Consider the following 22,188-nt stretch of genomic DNA (forward strand, 5'->3'; position numbering starts at 1 on the left):
TCAAGAAGTGTTTTTTTCATATATATTTGCCTGCTGAAAATACAGTTTCAACTTCCTCCTCTGCCTCTTGAGCTGTGACGCTGATGTGTGGCCTGATCAAAGAAGGGCAACTGCACTGTCCCTGTGTTTACCCCGTTTGAGACTTATGGTGCAGCCCCTCTCTTTACGACGCTCCGGGAGTAAAGTAAACAGAGTAAAGATAACTTTTTTTTATGTGCAAACTAGCGCGACAAGTCTGGATTATTCGGAGGGGATGGAAACAAAGGGCCGATAGAGCGACGATGCGTGTCCAGACAATGTCAGCGCTAAGACGTCAGTCACTTTAGCGGTTCTGTTTGTCACACTATAAAACGAGCTCTATTACTCAAGTCAGGGCTGGGACTAGGGCAGTGTGAGGTGAGCTGAGGTGAGCTGAGGAGCGGGAAGGGTGAGGAGGAGAGGTACACTTTGTGGGAGGAGCACAGGATCAGTGGATTATTTTTATTTAAAGGAACAGGCCACTGTTTTTTCCATACTGAGATATGTTCTTACCTGAGCGTAGACGAGTTGATGCGTACCTGTCTGGTCTTTACGTGTGTGCTGAGTCACACAAAAACACCGAACATGTTTTAGCCTCTCCTTCTCTCCTCTATGGACCCAAACGGGGTACGTGAGTAGCTACACGATCCAAGTAGTCACACAAAATTAAACATTTTCTAAGAGAATAAAAAGGGGTACTATATTGTAAGGTCAAAGTGCTCTTCATGTGTTATTACGCCTCACAATATAGTACCCCGTTTGGGTCCATAGGAATATGCTGGGAGAGGCTAAATGCTAACAACATCTTTGGTCTATATGTGTGACTGAGCACACACGTAAAGACCAGACAGGTACGTGTCAACTCATCTAAACTCAGGTAAGTATACTCATATCTCAGTATGTAAAAACCTTTAAGACATTTTTGATATGCAACAAAACAATGACATTGGACAAACCAGGTGTATTTTTTGAGTGGATAATACTGTTGCATTACCGTTGCTCTACAGGGGGGCCCAGAGGAAAAATACATTTATTTGCTAAGATGTTTTTAAAATGTGACAAAAATGCAACAAGAAAGTTTCCATCAGTTTTGTAGGTCCTAGCTTTCGAATGAGGCTCTAATCGAGAAGCTTGGGGATTTGGGTATGGGTAGCACTGAACTGGAGAAAATGTGCTCGGTTCAGGTGTTGTAAATTATACAACGTGAAATATCAATGCTGCTCTGCCCAAAAGCAGGTTTATAAGCCACACTTATGCGGGATAGGCCTATTTTAACGCTTCCAGATATGTTCAAAATGTGCACTACATGATCTGAATATCGAGATCAACACTTCCAGTCACAATATTAGCCTAAATGTTATTGCCTTATGATCAGATGACTCTTCTTCTCCTCCTCCCCCTCAGGCCTGCACGAACTTCAACGACAGCGGGGCGTGCGTGACCCAGTGCCCTCAGCCGTTCGTCTACAACCCGACGTCCTTCCAACTGGAGCACAACCCCAGGGCCAAGTACACCTACGGGGCGTTCTGCGTCAAGAAGTGTCCACGTAAGTTCACCGCGCAAAAACGGATAATCCCCGTTTTGTTTTTGGGCATGGTTTCGGTGGAAATACCACTCGAGTATTGAGTCGCCGAGCGTGAAAGACTTAATACCTCATGTTTTGTTGTTTCCAAACAGTCAAAGAGGGAGTGCGGGGATTTGAAATGGTTGGTTTTGGTCCATTCATTCCTTACGCCTTTCTGACATCCCAAATCTTCTCAGGGAAGAGTTAATAAGTTTCCTCCTAAGGAGCAATAACAGTATCATAGGAATGTAAACAACACCAACTGCTAGTTCATGATCCAAACAGGGTCTTCTTTTCTCGAAGACTTCAATTTAATTCCACATCGAGAACAAAATCCGGGAAAGAGCGGTTAAGTTTTAGTGTTTATGTTCCTTGGGCAGAGAAACTGTAAAACGAGGCGGAAATCCTGCTGTTTCCAAAGATTACACCGTAAACAAATTACAGATTGGCACGAGCAGCCATTTTTTTTTTTCAACTCAAGTAACGCCCACTTTCCACATCTTCCGCCTGTTCGCTCAGCTCCACTCCGCTCCAGACTGTCACTTTTTTTCCCACCCCCTACTGTGCGACGGAGAAATTGGGTAGCGTGATTGTTTTTGTGATGATAAACTCCCAAATAGCAGAAAAGTATGAGAGTTGATTCGTATTTTTGTCGGGGAGGGACAGAAGCGGGGCCCGTCGGAGCGAAGAGGACGATGTGGAATGTTTCTTAACAGTTAACATAGCGACGTATTTGCTTCGGAGGTCGAGGTTGGAATCGAACAGGGGGTGTAAGGAGAAGTCTGTGAAAGAAAAATGCCTCTGCCTCTGCGAACACAACTTTTCCTCGCTTTATGTTTTGTCTCTTTGATTAAACGACTTTGTAGAAATGTTTAACTGGAGAGAACCGGCGACCTTATTATAGTTTCTCTGAATGCTTCGAGATGATCAAGGACTTTCACTTCGTTCGCCATCTGTTCAAGCTTCTGGCGGCGAAAAAAACAAACTGAAAATGTTCAAATCTTGTCTATATTTTTTCGTATGTTCAGGTCCCGCTGATCGTCAACGCTCGACACGCGCTAATGTGACTCATTACGGCTGCCGAGCAATAAGAGCCCACGCCATTAGTTTTGATTATAACACAAACGTGGTTAAAAAACACAATCAATTTCTGTTAATTGAATAGGCCACTTAGAAGGGGATTAGGCCTTGATGTGAGGCGAGTTGAACGCTGGGTGTTTTGTGCCTCGATGACTATGACACAAACTACGACTAAATATCTTTAAAGAGAAAGATTCAAACTAGTGAGGACCGATCTTCAACATCCTCGTGGCATTTCTGGTCTTCAGTATGTTGTCCCTGAATGTTGAAAATGGTCTTTGTTGCAGATAACTTCGTGGTGGACCATAGTTCATGTGTGCGAGCGTGTCCCAGCAACAAGATGGAGGTGGAGGAGAACCGGATCAAGATGTGCATCCCGTGTACCGACATCTGTCCCAAAGGTGATCCACTGCAACTGTTCATATCGGAGCTTCTGGCATTCACTGAACTCGTTTTTCTTCAATAGGTTTTACAACTATGTATACTTGTACTCTCAGTGTATCAGTATCTCACATAGCACCAGTCTATAGCACACTACAATGATGACGAAACCTTCTGTTGGTCTGTAAATGCAGTAAATTAAAATAACTGCCTTGTATAAAATTGCTCTCTCAAAATGGCTGTAGTGAATGTCTTGAAATAGGCCTCTGTCTCTTTAAGAACCTCTGACCCTTTCCGACACGCCCCCTCCACACGCTGTCTGTGGCATCAGTGGGGAGGGGGTTCTGCTGAGGAGCAGTGGTTGGTTACTCGGCTGGTGACGAAAGCTCGGAGGCGTCTCCAGGAGACCCTAAAATGGCCGCCATCAGAGTTTTTACAGATTACTCAAAAATACGTGAATGTGCCAAGGCAACACTTCAGGCATGTTTTTAATGAGGGAATGACATGATAACATGATGTAAAGCTTGAAAAAGTCGATTTTGCATAATACCCCCCCTTTAAGTCTTATGTTATCTCATATCCCAAGCATAAAAGTCTGGGTAGTCTGCCTTTTTGAAGGTGGGGCATCTAGCAATGAGATGTGGCAAGACACACAAAGTATTTAGGTTTCTGTCATTTATTTGATATGGATAATACTGTCTGGTTAAAGCTGCCCTTAGCGCGCTAACACGGCCAAGAGTTTCGCATGATGACAGAAGTTTAGTTCTCAATGGGACTGTGATATTCTGAAAGTCAAAAACACAGACTAGCATTAACGTAGCAGTTTGGCAACTAAATGGTAAATGGTCTCAACTTGTATAGTGCTTTTCTACCTTCATTAGCCCCAAAGCGCTTAACAGCACGGAACCAGTCACCCATTCACACTCTCATGTGGGTGATGTGTCTTGCCCAAGGACACAATGGCAGTGTGCATGTTCAGGAGCTGGGATTCGAACCCTCGACCTTCCGATCATGAGACGACCCGCTCTACCAACTGGAATCCAAAACGTTTACTTTGTCACACATCTTAGCATTATTCTGATGGATTTCCCTTTCCTTTTGAAGGCACCATCAGGGCAGGTGTGGAGGGGAGTGAGGTGCAGAGCAGGGTTCACTACTGCCACCTACTGACAAGAGATATCCCTAGAGAGTAACTGAAGGCAGCTTTAAGGTTAGGGCCAGAACGTAGGTGGGAAAAAATGTATGTTTATGACATGTAAACCATTAAAGGGGGGATATTATGCAAAATCGACTTTTTCAAGCTTTACATCATGTTATTAAGTCATTCCCTCATTAAAAATATGCCTGAAGTGTTGCCTTAGCACATTCACGTATTTTCGAGTAATCTGTAAAAACTCTGATGGCGGCCATTTTAGGGATAAAACGCCTGATTCCTTCAGGAAACGCCTCCGACCTCCAGGATACGCCTCCGACCTTTCGTCACCAGCCGAGTAACCAACCACTGCTCCTCAGCAGAACCCCCTCCCCGCAGTGTCTAGCCCTAAGATGTAAACAGTCATCATGGAGGATTAGCTTCATGTGTTGTGAACCGGAGCCACAGCAGACTTTTTCAAAGACACACATCAGTGTTTCTGTTACCGAAACACCCAGGATTAAAACCGGTGACAAGAACGCTTATTTCAGTGTCTGGTTCTGCGCTGGGCCTTGATGATGCACAGAGCCTCCGGAGAAAGCTAATGCTAAGCTAAACCTCGAGTCATCACGTGAAAACGAGAAATATGCACACATAAAGTCAATAAAACCACCACACACATAAAGAACCGTTTAACAATGATCACACATGGAGCCAGGCTTGTTGATTTGGAAGTTTATTGCTCACATTTCATCTACAATGGGTCATAGCCGAGTGGCTTTCTCCCGGAGCTAACAAGCTAGCCACGTCAAGCTAACGGGAAAATTCACTGAATACAAGCAGCATATTATGCATTGAAAACGTCACTAAAACAGGCAACTGCTTGAAGCAGCCTTTATGATGACCACACACGGAGCCTGGCTTGTTGATTTCGTAGTTTATTGCTCACATTTCATCTACAGTGAGTCGTAGCCGAGTGGTTTTCTCCCGGAGCTAAGGCACTATTAGCCGCGACAAGCTAACAACCTTCACCTTCACAACATTCATTGAAAACAGGCAGCATATTATGCACAAATAACGTCAATAAAGCAGCAACTACTCGAAGCAGCCTTTACGATGATCACACAATGAGCCTGGCTTTACACATTTGTGGATTATTACAGACTTTTCATCAACAATGAGCTGTAGTCGATTATAACAAGCTAACGGGGTAACCTCGAAAAACCATTGTCCACCTGCACAGATAATGTCCGTCCTTGAACCGTATGGGCTCCTGCAGATCCTGGTGTCGTCCATGTGGGTATAGTTAGAGATCCATAGGGCATGGCAGATGCAAAGAGATAGCCTCCAAACAGCAGTTATTTTTCAGGCAAGAGCCTCTTCCAAGCGTCCGGTGTGGAAGGTTCGTCTCCAAATAATATCCTGTGTGGCCATTGTTCACAAAGTGATAAACAGTAGCTCCTTTCCAATAATAAAAATTAAAATGCACCGATCGTAGTTTCAATACTGTTGAGACAACGAGCGGAGTGTTGACAGCGTGTGGAGGGGGCGTGTCGGAAAGGGTCAGAGGTTCTTAAAGAGACAGAGGCCTATTTCAAGTCATCTGCTACCGCCATTTTGAAAGAGCAATTTTATACAAGGCAGTTATTCTAATTTACTGCATTGACAGACCAACAGAAGGTTTGGTCATCATTGTAGTGTGATATAGACTGGTGCTATGTGGCTGAAAAAAGCATAATACCCCCTCTTTAAAGAACAACTAACCCCAAAATCAACTTTTTTTTCTAGCTAAGTTGTATAAATGGGTATCTTATAGTGTTGTCTACGTGTATCTGTCACTATTTTAACAATTTAGTGCAAATTTGTTGAAATCCTGTCTTTGTGTCCCAAACCGTCTGTGTGGCGCCATCTGCAGCGAACTGTCGGTACTGCATTTGATTTTTTGAATTCGGCACCCAATTAGCGGAGGGGAGAGAGATGATGTCAGGAGGCGAGAGATGATGTCACGGGCCCTGCCGCTCTGGGGTATAAAAAGGCTCAGTCTCGCTCACGCCCCCGTAGCGAGTTGGAGTTGGAATAGCGAGAATATTTTCATCGATTGTCAGGTTTGCGATTAGTTGTCATAGCATTTAGGTAGATTTTATTAGGATAGCTTTTTTATTATAAATAAGTGTATAGTTTTAGTAGTGTTAGTTGTTGAATATTGTAGTTGTAGTCACTAGTTGCTTTTATTGTTAGATTAGTTCGCTCAATTTAGCTTAGGGCGTTTGTTAGTATTGTTTTTAGTGGTCTATCGTGTATAATTTAATTGTTAGTTGTTAATTGTACTGTGTTAGGATGGGGAGGAAGTGTAGCGTAGTGGGGCTGGAGTTTGCAAAGACCATTTTACGTGCTGATTCCTTCGCCAACTTCATGGAGGTTTAACTGGGCTATGCTAGTCTTCTCCGTTTGAAGAGCGAGGCCGTCCCCGTCGACACTGCTGCCCCGCCAACAATGTGAGGTGAGTGAGAAAAATAATGATTTACCCATTTTGGGTTTGGTAGTAATTGCATTGATTGTAGCTGCTGTAAAAAGAGGCACTTGGTTCACTCTGTCCCGGTCATTTCTGTCAGTAGAAGCTACTTTGCTCACAGATTGAGTCATGTACAGTATATAGAATTTTGATGTGCACGTCAGAATAGATCGTTATTGTAGTGTCTCAAACAAATTCTCCGTTTTGGCCTCTGATAATACCAATCACATGAGTCGTGTAGATCTGTTGAAAAAATATGGCGTGTAAATAGACTCTGCAGCGTCAGCTCCAGGCGACGTGTCCCGCACTCGCTCACTGTGGCTGAGGAACAGCAGCCACCGGTTATAAGCGCGTCTACTCGCTGTCCGGGGCAGCCTGCTAATGCATCAGTCTGCAAAGTTACGCCAACACTGTGCGCAAATGTGCACGAGTCTGAGCACCAAACTAATCTAAGTTTGACATGACTGTAGCTTTTGACAGTAGCTACAAGCTAGCCTGTAAAGCTAACGTATAGCTAGCCTGTAAAGCTAACGTATAGCTAGAATGCACTGTGTTTCGGAGGCTAAACTGACCGGCTCCGTGCGCGCTCTGCTCCCGTTTGATGCTCGATTGCGGTCAGTGAGGAGAGGGCTGACCTCTCCAGGTGGACCGTGTGGTCATTGGGCGCTCACAGATGTGAGCTGTTCTTACGTGCTTTCAGAATCAGTATAGTTGTTATTGCCATTGTTGTTGAACAGGTTCACAAAGTAGGATAAATTCTGATAATTATGTTCATGTTGACAAGTTTTCTGAAGTGAACCAAAGTTTACACCTATTTGGACGCAGCTTTTCAAAATGCCAAACCATTTGGAAGTTTTTAGTAGCCGACTGTAGCCAGAATTAACCTGATACAAATATTTGGTTGATCTGCTACAGGGGGCATATTCTGAAGTATATCGTAGGTTGTATTCCTATAAATCATCAATACAAACAATGTGTTTGCATGTCACTTGTGTGTGCACTTTATAAATATTATTTATTGTTATGTTTTCAGCCAAAAGTGAGCAGAGAGAAATGTCCAAACTGATCCAGTCCTTATAAGGCATGCAGGTGTCCAGGCCAATGTGAAGCCGAGCAGGCGACGCAAAGGTGAAATCTATTTATCCTTTATACAGTACTGTCATTTTATGTATAAAACAGTCTACACTTTTGTTTTTTTATATACTGTAGTTAGACACAAGTTGTGTAATTACTGCCATTTTAAACGTGTTTATTTTGTTTGTGTTTTGTACAGCTACTCAAGCCCGGACCGCTTACACAAGCGTCGGTTGTGGGACAGGGGACCTGATGGAAATCCCTCTTCCTGACAGTCCCAGAGCAGCCTCTACATCTTTAAAAAGGAGAAGGTGTGAGGTGTCTGCGTCTGACCCCAGCTTCCACATCGATGACAGTGCCAGCACTGTGAACTGTTCAAGGTACAAAGGAAATCTAGAGTTTTAATTGAAAAAATATATACAGCGTCCTGGTTTTTTGAGGGATGAAATATCCTTTATTTTATATAGCATTCCTGCTGAAGTCCCTCCACACAAGGACAAAGAACATATTGTTCTTGAGGACCAACTGCTGGAGCTGTTTAGGCGATGTCCTGTCTGCACTGGTCGCTGTGCTGTGGACACCATCACAGTCGGCACACTGCTGCGGGTCACTCAACAGTGTCCTCGCTGTGAGTTCTCCAGTCAGTGGTCCAGTCAGCCCATGGTGAACAACATCCCAGCTGGAAACCTACAGCTCTGTGCTGCTGTGCTGTTCACCGGCTCATCGTTTAGTCAGATTTCAAAGGTACTGCAAAAACATTTTATTTTTCCATATATTATCCGATGATAACAGATGTTTTAATTTTATAGTTCTTGGGGGCCTTCAATATTCAGGGACTGTCAGAGCAGTGCTTCTATAGGCATCAGGCAAAGCTCCTCATCCCTACGGTCAACTGGCAGTGGAAGTTGGAGCAGGATGACCTCATCAGGGAGGCTCTTGAAAGCGGCTCTGTTACACTGGGCGGGGACATGCGGGCAGATTCACCTGGTAAATACATTTCATAAACATTTATCTGAAGTATTAATAAAAGTCAGCTAATGTATAACTTGCATTCATGTAGGACATTCAGCCAAGTATGGCAGCTACACCATGATGAATCTAACGAGTAACAAAGTCATTGACATCCAGCTAGTCCAGGTAAAACATTACAATACAAACATAAATATGTAACTTGGGATAACTGTGCATTATGATAGAACTCATATTCTTATTTTTTTGTCTTATTAGAGCAATGAGGTTGGAAACAGTGTGCGCATGGAGGAGGAGGGGTTTGTGTTTTGTGTCCCAGAGATTGGAAAAAAATGATGCGCTGGGCCAGAAAAGGTGAACGGAGGAAATGACGAGGTGGAAGAAAAGCATTGTGAACTATCTATATGAATCATCTCTACTGGTCACCATCAAAGGCTGTGGCTGAGTGGACATCTGGGCAACTACATTCAGAATGTCCACGGAAAACCCCCTGTTCCCTCGCTGTCTTCACAGGCCTTTGGTTGGGGATGATGCAAGAGTGTGGCCAAAATCAAGTATGTGTAATTACAACTACTCCTCCCAATATCTAATTTATATTGATGTATTTACACTTCACATATCAATTTATTATTCTTTGTAATTCTTTATAATTCTTTGTAGGCACAGCAGCATGCGAGAGACTCTTACTCTTTTGTTAACACCACATATTTTGAAAGATTAAGCTAAAATAAGCCCACAATACCACACTTCAAATATTGAGGCATCCATAGTCTGATTCTCTCACAATAGTCTGGGCCTCTTATCCAAAGGAATGCTGGCCAGGTAATGAATCCTAAAGGTTCAACAAATATTCACTAGTTATTTTATCACTTTGAAATGTTTAGAAAATAGATACTGCATATTAATGTTTATTTGTGAAATTTTAGGATGCAGGTTGGTGCCTTGAATTATGATTAAAAAAGGCAAATCGTTTTGCTGCTGTATGTCATAGTGTATCCAAAATTCAAGCGTGGAGACTACACAGTGAGAGCCATGAAGACCAGAGCTACCTCAGGTATGTCACATTAAAAACAACACGACCAATGCTTTTACAAGGACAAATGTTTTGTGCTTTGTTTACAGTCTACTTTGACCAACTAATGGCCCTGCTGTTTGAAAGTGTGGTCGAGGATCCTCTCCCATATCAGGAGCACACAAAGGACCTGTGCCTGAACCACTCTGTGCCCATTGGACAACGTAATAGATTAAAATCAATGTTTCATGCAAGATTTAATTGTGGGCAGTAAAAAAAAAATGAAGCCTGTATATGTTCTGTCAGATATGTCACAGGAAGGTATATGCAGCACCACTTTCTGTTTCTAGAAGCTGAAAACTTACTGCATGTATATTTATTACAGTTGGTATTGTATAACATAACCAGTCAACTTTGTCTGTTCAATTTGTTTATTGCACACATCTATGTAGGCCAAGTGAGTGGCACATGCAGCTCAACCTCAAGTGAAATGTGAGCTGTAAGTTTGTAGTAAGTTTTACCAAAGAAATTGTGCTATAATTTGGAAATTGCACTGTTGTAAGAGCCAGAAGTGCAGAATCAAGTACTGGTACAAAACAAGATCTATAATTTTCATTAATATTTCAATATTCAACTAAAGCATACATATAAATACTTCATTATAGCCGTTACTCTACAGTGTCATCATTCAGTGGTAGTTTCGTGTATGTGTTACGTCGGTTAAACCTTTTAGTTCACTAAATTTAGTAATAGAAATTAGTTCAGGCTATTTACTTAGGGCTAACTGGCTCTTTGGGTTCACAATGTTACAGTCAAGCCTTTAGAGAAACATAACCTGAATGATTCTGTCTTACATCTTCAATGGCAAACCAAAAACAATTTCAAAAAGACAGTGTTCCTGCTCTATAATACAGGCCTACATATTTATTTGATATGTTTTGTGCACTTTGCTGTAAGAAAAATAATAAAAATCTGTGTAACACAAATAGCCACGTCTCTATATCACACACTCTGCTGAGGACACAGAGATACATCTCCCATGTTCACGTAGACCACAGCAAAAGTCTACATCTAAAATAGATCGGTAAATTCTGAAGCAGCCAGGACAGTTACGTCCTTTAGCTGCGATGCTAACGTCGATCGAGCTCAATGCTAAGCCGCTAGCTTTGTAAATGACAGAGGAATAAATGAGCCAGCGCCTCAGGTACAAGGCCGCTGTCTGCCACGATGCCCCCCCTGTGTAGAGAGAGCTGTAGAGCTGTCCCAGTGGAACAAGTTACTAAATAAGTTAGCTCGCTGGAACTCCATGCTCCCATGGTCGGACTTTGTTTACGAGGAGCGCTGCAGGTGCAGCGTCAAGTCAGAAGCCTCAAGCCCCTCCCACCCCTCACCCCTCCCGCGTGCCCCTTAGTCCTCCAGGCGACGCCCCCTTTCTGTTGAGATTTTCAAATCTGAGGCTCTGAGATTGAGGCTCTGGAAGGAGGGGTTAGTAGCTCTTTAAGTATTTGCAATAGTCCGCCTACAATATGAGACATGGGGCACCAGGCGCTGAACACCTCGTCACATGCAAAGAAAACATTCCTCTAGAAACAATAACACATTTTTTCCCAGCCTACATGGATCACAGATTTATTGGTGCTAGCTGTAACTAAACACCTGATCAGACGCCTATAAGACTGATTTGAATTAACCGCGGTAAGGCTGCGTTCCTGATTTCCCCCATAATCACTACCTCTGTCGCCTCTGTGTACTCAGGCTTTGTCCCTAAAGCCTTTAATCTAATGGTTTTATGAAAACAGACATGAGAGTGGCCTACACAAACCACTGTAAAAGCCTTGAGAAACAGAATCCACTCGTGACTGGACTTGGCATGTAATGTTGTGTTTCCAAAGTTGCTATAATGAAACTACAAACAGAGATTTTAAATGGAACTTAATGCAAAATTTTGAGCTTTTAACCATGTCAGAATGGTGTACCCTGCATCAAAAACATACCCTTTGTGGTATTCAGTTTCATTCACACAATGAAGTTTCCTCTTCTTCTCCTGCTGAAGCATCCCAATCAGTATTGTACTGGGTAATAGATCCTATCTATTGCGTAATAAAACTATCCTCCTAATTTTTTAAATCCCAAGGTCCATAACCTCACCGGTTCTGAGCAGTTCTATTGATGGGAGTGATATCCGGGCACTTTTGCTGATTCCCCGCCCCCTCTGACTGAAAACAGAGGGAAATTGTGCATCATTTCTTGTTCTGGGGATAAGATATTCCAAGCCAGTGTCAGAACCACAGGATGATGTCCAGTCTTGCTTATGGACACATCAGTTCGGGAGCTATTTCATTTAGAATGGGAAGAAAATTAGAGGCTAGTTTATCAATTGCTATCTGTCAATGGTCATTCTCGGGGGAATAGCTCCACCTGGTGGCCATGTGACTTCACACATTAACGTTAGCAATAGTAGCTCATAGATTTTGTTCGTACAATCTAGAAAACCACACCGTAGGCTGCATGAATTTCATTTAATAACAATCTAAAAAGGACAGAGAAAAGGCAAAAGCCGTAATGACATTTTAAACCAAAAATCAAAAAAGTTACTCAAGCAAATGTTACCGACATGTCACAGTGGGGTTCAGCTGCTCAGTTCAAAAGTTTAAATTAGAAGTTCTCACTCGATCTCTGCCCATTCATTTCAATGGACGAGAGCTTCTGTTTCACCCACAGGGGGCGCTAACCTTCTCATTGACATAGACATTGCTCCCATCTATCATCAGAATATTTTCTTTCAACCTCTTATCTCCCGCCTGAACCGAGAGGATCTTTTTCCTCACGTCATCAGATTTTTTTTCCATCACTTTTTTTGCTGGGTATTCAGCTCATTTTTGTAACTTTTTTGTCTTTTTTTGTCATTTTTTGTCACATTTTTGTCATTTTTTGTCAAATTTTTATCACATTTTTGTCATTTTTTGTCACATTTTTGTAATGTTTTCATCTATTTTTTATAAATTTTTTGTCATTTCTTTGTTACATTTTGGTCATTCTTTTGGTCACATTTTTGTCATTTTTTTGTCAATTCTTATCACATTTTTGTCATATTTTTGTATCATCAATTTCATCAATTTTTCGTCTCAGTTGTGTCGCTATTTTCACAGCTTTTTTCCATAAGCTTTTGGACTGGGGTCAAGCCAAACTGGAGAAAATGTGCTCGGTTGAGGTGGGAGCTCAGGGGTTAAAGATGTTTGCTTGCACTTACCCCATAAAACAGTGGATTTCTATGGTAACACTACATTCATAATTCTTGATCCTTAACTCCTTAGAAATGACGAGTTCTCCGAGATTCAAAACAAATCAATTTGTCTGGGGCTATTAATCGAAATGCTCACTTCCATGCTACAAATTGATCTCATTGTTAGCTCGCATGCCCTCTTTTCCCCCTTTTCCTGCTTGCCACCGCATCGATCGGCTAATCCCCCGTGATTACATCGTCACGCCACGGGAGGGAGGGAGGGAGGGAGGGCGGAGTTAATGAGGGATAGCCCAAGGAACTGTGGGAAATGATAACAAATTAACATTTCAGATATGGAACTGGCTGGTATAAATCACCATCAAAAACTGGTTACACCACTTAACGGCGAGCTTATTCATCATTTTTCGGCGGGGGCTCGCGTCGGGGCGGCTTGGCGCGCGCGCTAGACCGGGCGGCGCTAATTAATGCAGATGTAATAGATTCGTTATATGGGGGAATTGGCTGCGGATCGGCCGAGGCTTTCATCAGAAGGATCCCGATGCACGCCGCAGACTTGAATGTGAAGTGTGCATGACTAAGCTGGAGGAGGGAGGGAGATAAAAGAGACAGAGCGAGAAACAAATTTGACGTTCATTTAAAGTCATTCGGAGGAACGTTTTACCCAAAATAAACTGAATCCATTTCGATACAGACCCCTTTGAAACTTTTGCGAGGGAAAATAGACCTTAGGGATAAGGTTTGGGCTAGGGTTAGGTTTAGAGTTAGGGTTAACAATAATGCATATTCAAATCTCAAAGCATGTTGACTGGAGAACTTACAGCCTATATGCCAGTGTGATCCCTCATTTGAAAGCCAAGACCTTCTAGTTTCTAAAAATATGTGTGAGATCCGTGTGAGTGAAACACAACTTGCATTACATTTGCCGTTCCTAACCCTAACCCTAACCCCTTATCAGAGGGGACAGCAAGCAACAGGTTATAAGCTCGAAAATTCAGGCAAGCAAGTAATAATCCCCAAATCCAAAATGTTGTTAGTTAAATGTGTTTTATGGAACTTTATGTTGGAGATGGTTCCATCAGCATTGAAAACCAACTGGAAACGTTGACTGGCCATCCATCCAGGACCATCTGGGACTTTTCAAAGACCCAAACCAATGTAAAACACAGACCACGTTGTCATGAATAATTTCTTAAATGTATTGAACAAGAATGTACCTTGTACCTGCTTCATCTTTTGGAAGATCATTTTCTTCTTGTTGCCATCTATTGAACGTTTTTTCGTCCCGTTCCAAAATGTGCTTGAAACAGCCCTACAATCTGAATCTTGTTGCTAATGACTCCTTGCATCCTTACGTTTTTGAGGCATTGACGACATAGAAGTCTCCGCTCTTTGGCCGATGCATAGTAAGACTACTAAATTCCTTGTTTACAAAATCTGGCTTTTCTCTGATTGGTCGATATGCCTGTCAATCACAGCCATTGGGAACTCTGAGAAATCACCCCTGATCCCAGATTACATATGTGTAAAGAATAGGGAAAGTGTGTGTTCTGGCCGGACAGGTGACCAGGAACCCTTCAAACAATCAATCCTGGAGCGTCATTGAAGCCGCTGTGATGGAAGGTGCCATGCTAACCACCCGTACAGCCGCTACGTCACTAAAACGTCAAATACGCACTCATATCAAGGTTTTGGTTTTGGTTTTTTTTCCACATAAAAGTTCCATGCTGCAAGACTAACACAAAAGACTGAAAATGTTGTATGTGGGAGCTACTTTATTCATATTTAGATTTTGTCCTTAGGCTACGGGAAAAGAAGTCCTTGAATACACAATTTTCCCATATAAAACTGTGAATGAATTATTATTCAGTGGTATAAGAAAGTACAGGTGAAAAGCACATGTTAAGACACCGCCAATAGAAGCTGTAGTTTTGCCTGCAGTAACTTGTCGTGGACTCATTTGTTTCAGAGGGAAAGAAACTTGGCTTAATTGAAGTTCTCTTTTGTTCTTTTACAGTTTGTGACGGCATAGGGACGGGCAGCCTGCAGACAGCTCAGACCGTGGATGCCAGCAATATTGACAAATTCGTCAACTGCACCAAAATCAATGGCAACCTCATTTTTCTCATCACTGGAATTAAAGGGTAAGTGACACTCAAGGTCCTGTGTGTATGCAGACGTTCAGAATATGAGAAAAAAAAAATTGGCCTTGTGCAAATGTGGCGTTGTTGGCAGGATTCCGTGTCGATGCGGAGTAGTAATTGTGAAGGCTCTTGATTCGAAGCTGTTGTTTCATAGACTCAGAATTGGAAGAATTGGACTGTAAGAATAATTCCAAGAAGAAGTTGCGTTCACTTTTCACCAAGATCTTACACTGATGATGGGAGAGGTTTTACCACTGTGTAGAGCCTTCTCCAGCACATCCTAGAGATTCTCAATGGGGTTAAGATCTGGACTCTGTGGCGGCCGATCCATCTCATGCTCTCGGTCAGGGAAGAAGAAATCCATGGATGGAATAACCTGGTCATTCAGGATTGTCATCTGATCTCATTATCTGGGCATATATCGTGTTGCTAAACCTAGACCTGAGCAACTGCTGCTGCCCCGGATCAGAACAGTTACTCCCAGATTCCACATCATGAGAGCAATGGAAGCTTAATCAGTGACATTTTCGTTGAATAATGTTCGTAAAGAGGCTAATTCTTTTCAAAATCCAGTACGTTGTGGCCGTTGGCTAAACTGTGGAGCTCGATCCTTCCAGACTCTGACGGAGCTGAAAATAGAGTTGATCTGTATTTTTGTCGGGGAGGAACAGAGCAGCGGGCCGGCGACGGAGGCCCTTGAGAGAAGATGTAGAATGTTCATTAAGATAGCAACATGGACGGAGAGAATGCGGAATCTGAGAGTTGGTTACATCCAGGTAGAAGGACACAGTCAATACGCCATAAATGATTCAGTTTGAACTGCCCATCCACCTAAACATTTCTTTCCGATTCAGCCATATTCAATAACAAAATATTTACATCTCCGGTTACAAATCATCTTCCTGGACGCAATTCACGGCTCTTCCTGTGCCAGACTGTATCGCAATTACCAATTCAATCTGTTTCCACGGCTCATTTTTCTTTGTTCAGCATCTCCTATTTTATTCAGCACCTTATGATTAATTGATACTCGACTGAAACCTCCACGTTTTACACTGGATTTGAACCCTTCCACCGCGCCGTCCCCAAGTTTACCCATGAGATTCAATGAGAGAATTAGCAGCTCGGACAGTCCGTGCGCTCGCTTTATTGTATCCACACAGAGAGGGCCGTGAAAAATCCAGGGAAACAGAGAAATGTTATAAGAAAAAAATACCGTCAAAGGACACATTTGTGAACACGGAGGACGCGTACTTTTCATGTCTACTTGAAGATCGCACAGCGGCGGCGAGGGCAAACTGTAGATAAGCTCGCGTACGGGGAAACACGCGTGTAGGGGCGTGCTGTTGCTTTTAATAAATGTGTGCTTTTGTGTGGACAGGGACATGTATCACGGCATCGGACCCATGGACCCCGAGAGGCTGAACGTGTTCCGCACCGTCAACGAGATCACAGGTGAGGAGGAGGCAGCGCTGTGGAAGTCACCTTGGGGGCTGGAATGTAGCACGGTGACAGTGAATAATATGACGGTGTGCAAGACGTTCCTGGCTCGGGGCAGGCTATGGACGTCCATAACAAAGATCATGCATTAATTTGTTCATAACTGGAAATGTTTGTCTAGGAGGCGTTTGTCAGCTATTTCTAAAATCATGTAAGAGCTTTGGTCCCTCGTCAAAAACAGACCTGGGTATTTCTTCTTTGACGTACTCCTGAAGCGTTCCGATCTGCTCTTCCTGGGTTGCACGGTGCCATAGGAAAACTGCCCTCCACATTTTTAAAGCCCATAATCTAACATTGGTTCGGTTCTAAGCCGTCATGAAGTTGCCAACAATGCCTGCAGAGATAATCAAAAGCAAACTCTTCACTAGCCTTGGTACCTGAGTGTTTTAATTGCCGTTTCATCCACATTTCCTTAAAATGATAAAAAGGTAAAACGTCCATCCATGCAGGGGTACCCAAAATTAAGTTTTCAGGCCTCAATCAGGGGTCGGCCCATGAGTCCGACAACCCATTAGTCCGACGTGTCATTCTGAAAATGTCCCATTGCGTAAGGGTTGAAAAATAATATTAGGTTCAGGCAAGAGTCCACTGACCTTAAGGTTAGGGCCAATGGTTGTATATGGTTCTCTAATCCACAACACAACTGGGTTAGAAATGTCGGACCAATGGCACCTCTGCTCAATGGTAAATTTTTGGAATAAAAATGGCATGGCACCCTTCAATCATGCATGATATGTCCACTTCAAATCCTCAAAGACGTGGGTTGGCTCTGATACCTGATACTTGAATCCATTCAAGCTAGTTTTGTTCAGTCACTTTCAATCTGGAATGACTCATGATCAAAATCCCTCTTTTTTTCTTTATCCACCATGTTGTTAATTAATAATAAAACTGTGTTGTCGGTGAAAGTGAAACCTGCCCACTCACGGAAATCTTGAAACTCGATCGGTCTGAACCACTTGCGGATTTGAAACTCAGCTCTGGCTTTTCAAACTGGATTTCTTCCAGGGTCATTGAGAAAATCCCGATCTCGTGCCAGCCCATGTTACACATTTAGTTAATCCTCCAGTTTGGAACTCCAGGCTTTTGTAGTACTCAAACCAAGAGTAAGCTCCCATTCATAATCTCCATAGACTTTTAGAGTTTAAGTGCACAGCGGAGGAGACAGAAAATATCAAATACTTCTACAGCACATGGCCAGAAAACCAGAAACAGAAACATCTTCCCAAAACAACAATGCCCATGTTCCTTTGCTTAGAGGCAGTGCGTAAAACAACCTTATCGTCACCCTGAATACATAATTTGGAATCGCTGGCCCAAATGACCTGAAGCGCGGTGTACCTTTGTTGGAAATTGAATCTTTTGGAGTTGGGAAAGGGGGGGGGGGGGTTGCATATCGCGGGATCTGCTCTCACCTCAGCTTGCGTATTTATTCATTATCTGCTAGAGCCCCTAAGAGACGAGGAGCGCGCGGGGCTCTCTGTCATCTTAAAGTGCAAATCGCCGCGCAGCCAAACAAGCTAATGGACTGAGACTGCATTCTCATAATGAAAACCCGGGCAATAAGGAAGAGCAATGACCGTTCTCGCCCCGCGCCATATCCGGGGCCGCCATCCCCGCTTTTAATGCCTTCCGCAGATGCTTCCGCGAGTAACAATCCGTCATTAAAGGCAAGTGTAACCGGACAAATTGCGCGGCGAATTAAACGCATTCTTTTAATTAGTGCCGTATTGTCATCGCACAAAGAATGGCTTGAACTTAACAGAAAAAAGTTCCGGGTAAAAACTCTTTACTCTTTTCCATCGCTTCTGTAGCACAAAAGGATCTAATGAGCTCCCCGCTGAATGGTGTTAATTAGAACATGTTCTGTCGTTGTTTGCAGGTTACCTCAATATACAGTCGTGGCCGGAGAACATGACAGATCTGGGGGTTTTCTCCAACCTGGCAACCATCGGAGGCAGGGTGCTGTACAGGTATGGCAACCCGGCTTTGGCGCAAGTCTGTATGACGCTAACAGTGCGGCTCTTTTCAAAGTGAACAGTCAGAAAAGCACTAACTTAACAAGGTGACTTCAACTGTGTGAATTTGGTGAAGGTTTGAGTGATGCTTGGATATGCCATTGGTGTGGATAGGCCACCACTTACCTGTCGTTCAGCCCCATGGCAGTCTTGGCAAGAACAGTAGCGATTACATTCATCAGGTCTTCGAGTAGCGATGACTCTTTGTTCTTGTTGCCAGACCAGTGTGTTGTTTCATACCTAGAAAAGCAGGAAGACAGAGCCAAAAAAAAAAATGGTTTAAATATGCTGACACCTGTTTGTGAAGGCTCTCATTCGTCCAGGAAGTATTCCTCGCTCATCGTAGAATTTCAACTTCTTTATCTTCAAAAGTGTGAAATGACCAAGACAGCTGGTCAGGTTCCATTCGATCCTCTCGTATCAGGATAGTTACCACGTTGGCTAGTCCCAGCAACTTTTCTCAGAGTCCTTTAGCCTTTAGCCTGTATTTATCCCATAGCCATTACCATTAGCCATCAATCATCGCAAATAATGAACGATGCATATTTTTTTTTAGCCGTTGTAGACTTATCGACCACATAAAGGTGTACATACTTTGGAGACTTTACTTTAGTGTATAAAAGTGGACTCCGAGCTAAATACTAACTCAAATTCAGTTATGTTTCTGCTTTTTGCGGGTCGGAGTCATATTCAGTGGCTACTAAACAGTATATTATAAGATCATGATACAGAAGCTCTAGAAATTATAGAAATGCAAAGAAAAAGGACTAAACATACCTCGCTGTACTTCAGTATGGCACCTGGCTTCCCTATTCATTTGGATACGTTTGTTAAGTGTGATGTCACGACTTCCGCTTCTGGGTCCTAGCAGAAATATTCGATAACATTTTTGTTTTTGTTTTAAACTCTTAAAGGGGGGGTATTATGCAAAATGGACTTTTTCAAGCTTTACATCATGTTATTAAGTCATTCCCTCATTAAAAACATGCCTGAAGTGTTGCCTTAGCACATTCACGTATTTTCGAGTAATCTGTAGAAACTCTGATGGCGGCCATTTTAGGGATAAAACGCCTGATTCCTTCAGGAAACGCCCTCGACCTCCAGGATACGCCTCCGACCTTTCGTCACCAGCCGAGTAACCAACCACTGCTCCTCAGCAGAACCCCCTCCCCGCAGTGTCTAGCCCTAAGATGTAAACAGAGTCATCATGGAGGATTAGCTTCATGTGTTGTGAACCGGAGTTACAGCAGTTCTGAAACTTTTACAAAGACACACATCAGTGTTTCTGTTACCGAAACACCCAGGATTAAAACCGGTGACAAGAACACTTATTTCAGTGTCTGATTCTGCGCTGGGCCTTGATGATGCACAGAGCCTCCGGAGAAAGCTAATGCTAAGCTAAACCTCGAGTCATCACGTGAAAACGAGAAATATGCACACATAAAGTCAATAAAACCACCACACACATAAAGAACCGTTTAACAATGATCACACACGGAGCCTGGCTTGTTGATTTGGAAGTTTATTGCTCACATTTCATCTACAATGGGTCATAGCCGAGCTAACAAGCTAGCCGCGACAAGCTAACGGGAAAATTCACTGAATACAAGCAGCATATTATGCATTGAAAACGTCACTAAACAGGCAACTGCTTGAAGCAGCCTTTATGATGATCACACACGGAGCCTGGCTTGTTGATTGTGTAGTTTATTGCTCACATTTCATCTAGTGAGTCGTAGCCGAGTGGTTTTCTCCCGGAGCTAACAAGCTAGCCGCGATAAGCTAACGGGAAAATTCACTGAATACAAGCAGCATATTATGCATTGAAAACGTCACTAAAACAGGCAACTGCTTGGAGCAGCCTTTATGACGATCACACACGGAGCCTGGCTTGTTGATTGTGTAGTTTATTGCTCACATTTCATCTACAGTGAGTCGTAGCCGAGTGGTTTTCTCCCGGAGCTAACAAGCTAGCCGCGATAAGCTAACGGGAAAATTCACTGAATACAAGCAGCATATTATGCATTGAAAACGTCACTAAAACAGGCAACTGCTTGGAGCAGCCTTTATGACGATCACACACGGAGCCTGGCTTGTTGATTGTGTAGTTTATTGCTCACATTTCATCTACAGTGAGTCGTAGCCGAGTGGTTTTCTCCCGGAGCTAAGGCACTATTAGCCGCGACAAGCTAACAACCTTCACCTTCACAACATTCATTGAAAACAGGCAGCATATTATGCACAAATAACGTCAATAAAGCAGCAACTACTCGAAGCAGCCTTTACGATGATCACACAATGAGCCTGGCTTTACACATTTGTGGTTTATTACAGACTTTTCATCAACAATGAGCTGTAGTCGATTATAACAAGCTAACGGGGTAACCTCGAAAAACCACTGTCCACCTGCACAGATAATGTCCGTCTTTTGAATCGTATGGGCTCCTGCAGATCCTGGTGTCGTCCATGGGGGTATAGTTAGAGATCCATAGGGCATGGCAGATGCAAAGAGATAGCCTCCAAACAGCAGTTATTTTTCAGGCAAGAGCCCCTTCCAAGCGTCCGGTGTGGAAGGTTCGTCTCCAAATAATATACTGTGTGGCCATTGTTCACAAAGTGATAAACAGTAGCTCCTTTCCAACAATAAAAAATAAAATGCACCGATCGTAGTTTCAATACTGTAAAGACGAGCGGAGTGTTGTGATGCCACAGACAGCGTGTGGAGGGGGCGTGTCGGAAAGGGTCAGAGGTTCTTAAAGAGACAGGGGCCTATTTCAAGTCATTTGCAACCGCCATTTTGAAAGAGCAATTTTATACAAGGCAGTTATTCTAATTTACTGCATTTACAGACCAACAGAAGGTTTGGTCATCATTGTAGTGTGCTATAGACTGGTGCTATGTGGCTGAAAAAAGCATAATACCCCCTCTTTAAAAACAACAATCACTATTTATGAAACTCAACGGAGAGTTACTGAACCTTCTTACTTATCAGACACATTAGCAAGAAATGCCTCACCTATTGCTAAAAAAAGGAATATTTACTAGAGTCACGACTGCCGGGCTTAGCATAGCTACTGCGCTGCCTCGGACGTTAGCATTTTTCTCCGCTAAACCCGGATGTTTTGGTAAATATTACTTTTATAGCAGTAGGCACAGCATTTTTGGCTAGAGGGCCTGATAAATAAGTATGTTAAGTAACTTTCTGTCGAGTTTCAGAAATATTGATTGTGGCATTGAAGAGTTTTTTAATGCAGACCCGGAAGTAGAGATGTGACGTCACCACTTAACAAACGTATTTGTAGAAACAGGCTCAGATAGCTGAAGGCATTTCTATGATTTCTATGGTCGGGGGCCGTCACACCAAACTTCAAGACTTATAATCCTCCTTCCAGTGTATTTCAGCCCAAAACACCGACCCAGCCCTGTCCCCAGCATTACCCAGTCAGACACTTCCACTCTGTTCAGCCTCCATAAGCGTTTTCCTTCGTCTACCAACAAAGCCGCTCCCTCTCTGAACAGGGAACGCCGGTCTCTCGCCCCGAA

At 43.1% G+C, this 22,188-nt stretch overlaps 1 protein-coding gene across 4 annotated transcripts in view; it reads left to right on the plus strand.

The window, feature by feature from the left end:
• Positions 1-22,188, plus strand: part of LOC306981807 (receptor tyrosine-protein kinase erbB-4-like) — a 494,462-nt gene that overhangs the window by 363,704 nt on the left and 108,570 nt on the right. For all 4 annotated transcript variants that reach the window (XM_079581509.1, XM_079581507.1, XM_079581508.1 and 1 more), the window contains exons 7-11: positions 1,423-1,564; positions 2,950-3,063; positions 15,001-15,127; positions 16,509-16,582; positions 18,510-18,600. In XM_079581509.1, the coding sequence (XP_079437635.1) occupies positions 1,423-1,564; positions 2,950-3,063; positions 15,001-15,127; positions 16,509-16,582; positions 18,510-18,600 (548 nt within the window). The remainder of the gene's footprint in view (positions 1-1,422; positions 1,565-2,949; positions 3,064-15,000; positions 15,128-16,508; positions 16,583-18,509; positions 18,601-22,188) is intronic.

The sequence above is a fragment of the Gobius niger genome, assembly GCF_951799975.1.
Source record: "Gobius niger genome assembly, chromosome: 23".
Lineage (NCBI taxonomy): Eukaryota > Metazoa > Chordata > Actinopteri > Gobiiformes > Gobiidae > Gobius > Gobius niger.